Below are 2,317 nucleotides of genomic sequence, written 5' to 3'. Positions count from 1 at the left end.
CCACACTCTGTGTCATTGGTTTCGGCTGTGCGAGCTGAAGTGTCGTACTGAGCTACATCCGAACGCGGTTGATTGTTCTTTTTGTCGATGTGATCTTTCCACTGAAGGGCAAACGTCCCTTTCTCTAGCCCAATCTCTACCTCTTTCACAACGTGTTGTTAACTGATCGGGTTAGGACAAAATTTGGGCCTTTGCTAACCATGTCTACCAGGCAGTCTGGAAGTGCTTTGTTTGTGAGATTCAAAAACTTTTACGGTCGTGGAATGGATCGCTACTTAGCCCCTGTGGCATAAGGTGGGACTCGTCACTATCGTTCGCTTGATGTTCAGTTTCTCGAATAACATTCTCTCTTATACCCCATAATTCTCTTATACCCCATAAGCCCACAGGTGACAGCCAACGACTAGCTGGTAATACCTGCATGCGTCGGTCAAGAACCTGACAATATGCCCAGAGGTTTTGTTTGTTTGCTCGATTTTATTGAATGTTTTCGCATGTTTAGACATTCTACACGACAGTGTGGAATCGGTGCAAAAGATTTGTATATTATTAGGTAATAAGGTATTATTATTATATTATTATATAAATATATTATAATAACATATTATTGTACTATTAATATTCCATTAGTTTATTAGGTATTACGTAATATTGTTATTCAACCTGTTCAGTGCGCGACATGCGAAGCTCCTGCGAGATATAGGTACACTGTTTCATTCGTTCAATCGCGCGGTTGGGTTAATGAAATGTTTTTTTTTTCTCCGCTGATAAGATCGTTTTGTGCGATTCAGTCATTACGCATCCGTGCTCAATGTTTGTACCTGTCTTTCCTGGCGTGCCCCTCTGCAGCCAGCACACCCAGCATGGTTTCCAGGGCGGAGCGCACAGGGCTCTCCTCCGCGGGTCGCTGCTGTTCTTTCCGCTGGCGACTCTGCGCGGCCGCCCGGATGCCCTCCCACGCCTCCATCGCCGCTGCGTCCCGCTTCTCCTGCGCCTCTATGCGTTCGGCCAGAGTTTCATCGCGGCGCCGTTTCGTTATGCCGTCGGCCTCGTCGACTGGCCGGTCCTCGGTGGCAGATGGTGGGGTCACGGCTCTGGGTCTCTTGACTCCGGGCACGGTGACGCCGTCCCTCGCGGCCAGCCCCCGTATTCCAGGGACATCCTGTGCGAGCCCATCCCTAGACGGGAGACAGCGTTCTGCTCGCCCTGACGGCTCTTCATCTGTATCTTCGGGTGTCTGGGGCTGCACACTGTCAATTTTTGACATTACTTCAACATCGCCTAGGAGAGCATCCTGTGAAGTGAAATAAATGATCATAAGTTCAGGAGAAAAGTAATGATTACGGATCCCTTCGCAAACTTTGCATTGCGCACTTTGTTTCATTTTATATTTGGATTTGCGTTAAATGTACAAATTGAAAGAGAGAGAGAGAGAGAGAGAGAGAGAGAGAGAGAGAGAGAGAGAGAGAGAGAGAGAGAGAGAGAGAGAGAGAGAGAGAGAGAGAGAGAGAGAGAGAGAGAGAGAGAGAGAGAGAGAGAGAGAGAGAGAGAGAGAGAGAGAGAGAGAGAGAGAGAGAGAGAGAGAGAGAGAAAAAAGACAGACAGGAGAGATGGGACAGACCGGGTAGGTAGACAGGACAGATACAGTCAGGGAGGACGGAACAGAGAGACAGATGAACAACTCACCGGGAACGACGGACCTGCTGCCCGTACGGCGGCCCCACCCGCTGCGATCTGTGTCCTGCACGGAGGTCGGCTCGCTGCAGTCAGTGGCCTGAACGGGGGCCCGCTTCCGGCGCCGGCTCAAACCTCGCAGCTCGGCAGTCCGGGACCGTCTGGCGGCGAGATATCACTGCTATCGCCCCCCTCCCCCCCCCCCGCGTGGGAGGGGTCACGAACCCCGTGAACTGTATGAGGAGCCGTGTCACCGCCGTCCTATCGCCGCCGCCGCCGCCGCCTCTGATAAAAAGATGCAAGGAACGCGCTCGATAATGTTACGAGTGCCTGTCGTATTTACGCACTGATGTTAGAACTATTGCTAATCACCCGGACAAAGTTCAGAAATGACCAGCACTGTAAGCTTTGACATGCTTCAAAATTTCCAAATCAACTTATTATCATTGCTTATCTGATTATTTACTAGGCACTTAATTGTCGTAGAACATTCATAACGCTACAATCATCGTTCAGTGGCGGATCCAGGATTTTTCGAAGGGGGTGGGGGGCGGCGAGTCGAATAGCTCAGCCTTCGACAGCACAGGGGCGCCCTAATATTCAATGTGGTAAAAACAGCTTGTCACTAAGAAACGATTGCATT

General features: G+C 50.2%; 1 protein-coding gene across 1 annotated transcript; it reads right to left on the bottom strand.

The window, feature by feature from the left end:
* Positions 1–457: 457 nt before the first annotated feature.
* On the bottom strand, positions 458–1,836 carry LOC122378043. Its single transcript, XM_043358747.1, has 2 exons — positions 1,687–1,836; positions 458–1,294 (listed from the first exon to the last, which is right to left on the bottom strand). The coding sequence occupies exon 2, from the start codon at positions 1,265–1,267 to the stop codon at positions 809–811; it is 459 nt and encodes a 152-aa protein (XP_043214682.1). The 5' UTR covers positions 1,268–1,294; positions 1,687–1,836; the 3' UTR covers positions 458–808.
* Between the last annotated feature and the right edge of the window lie 481 nt (positions 1,837–2,317).

Source organism: Amphibalanus amphitrite, unplaced genomic scaffold, assembly GCF_019059575.1.
Source record: "Amphibalanus amphitrite isolate SeventyFive unplaced genomic scaffold, NRLGWU_Aamphi_draft 000054F_arrow, whole genome shotgun sequence".
Lineage (NCBI taxonomy): Eukaryota > Metazoa > Arthropoda > Thecostraca > Balanomorpha > Balanidae > Amphibalanus > Amphibalanus amphitrite.
Note: the sequence above shows the minus strand (reverse complement) of the source record. Positions and strands in the feature narration are given on the sequence as shown.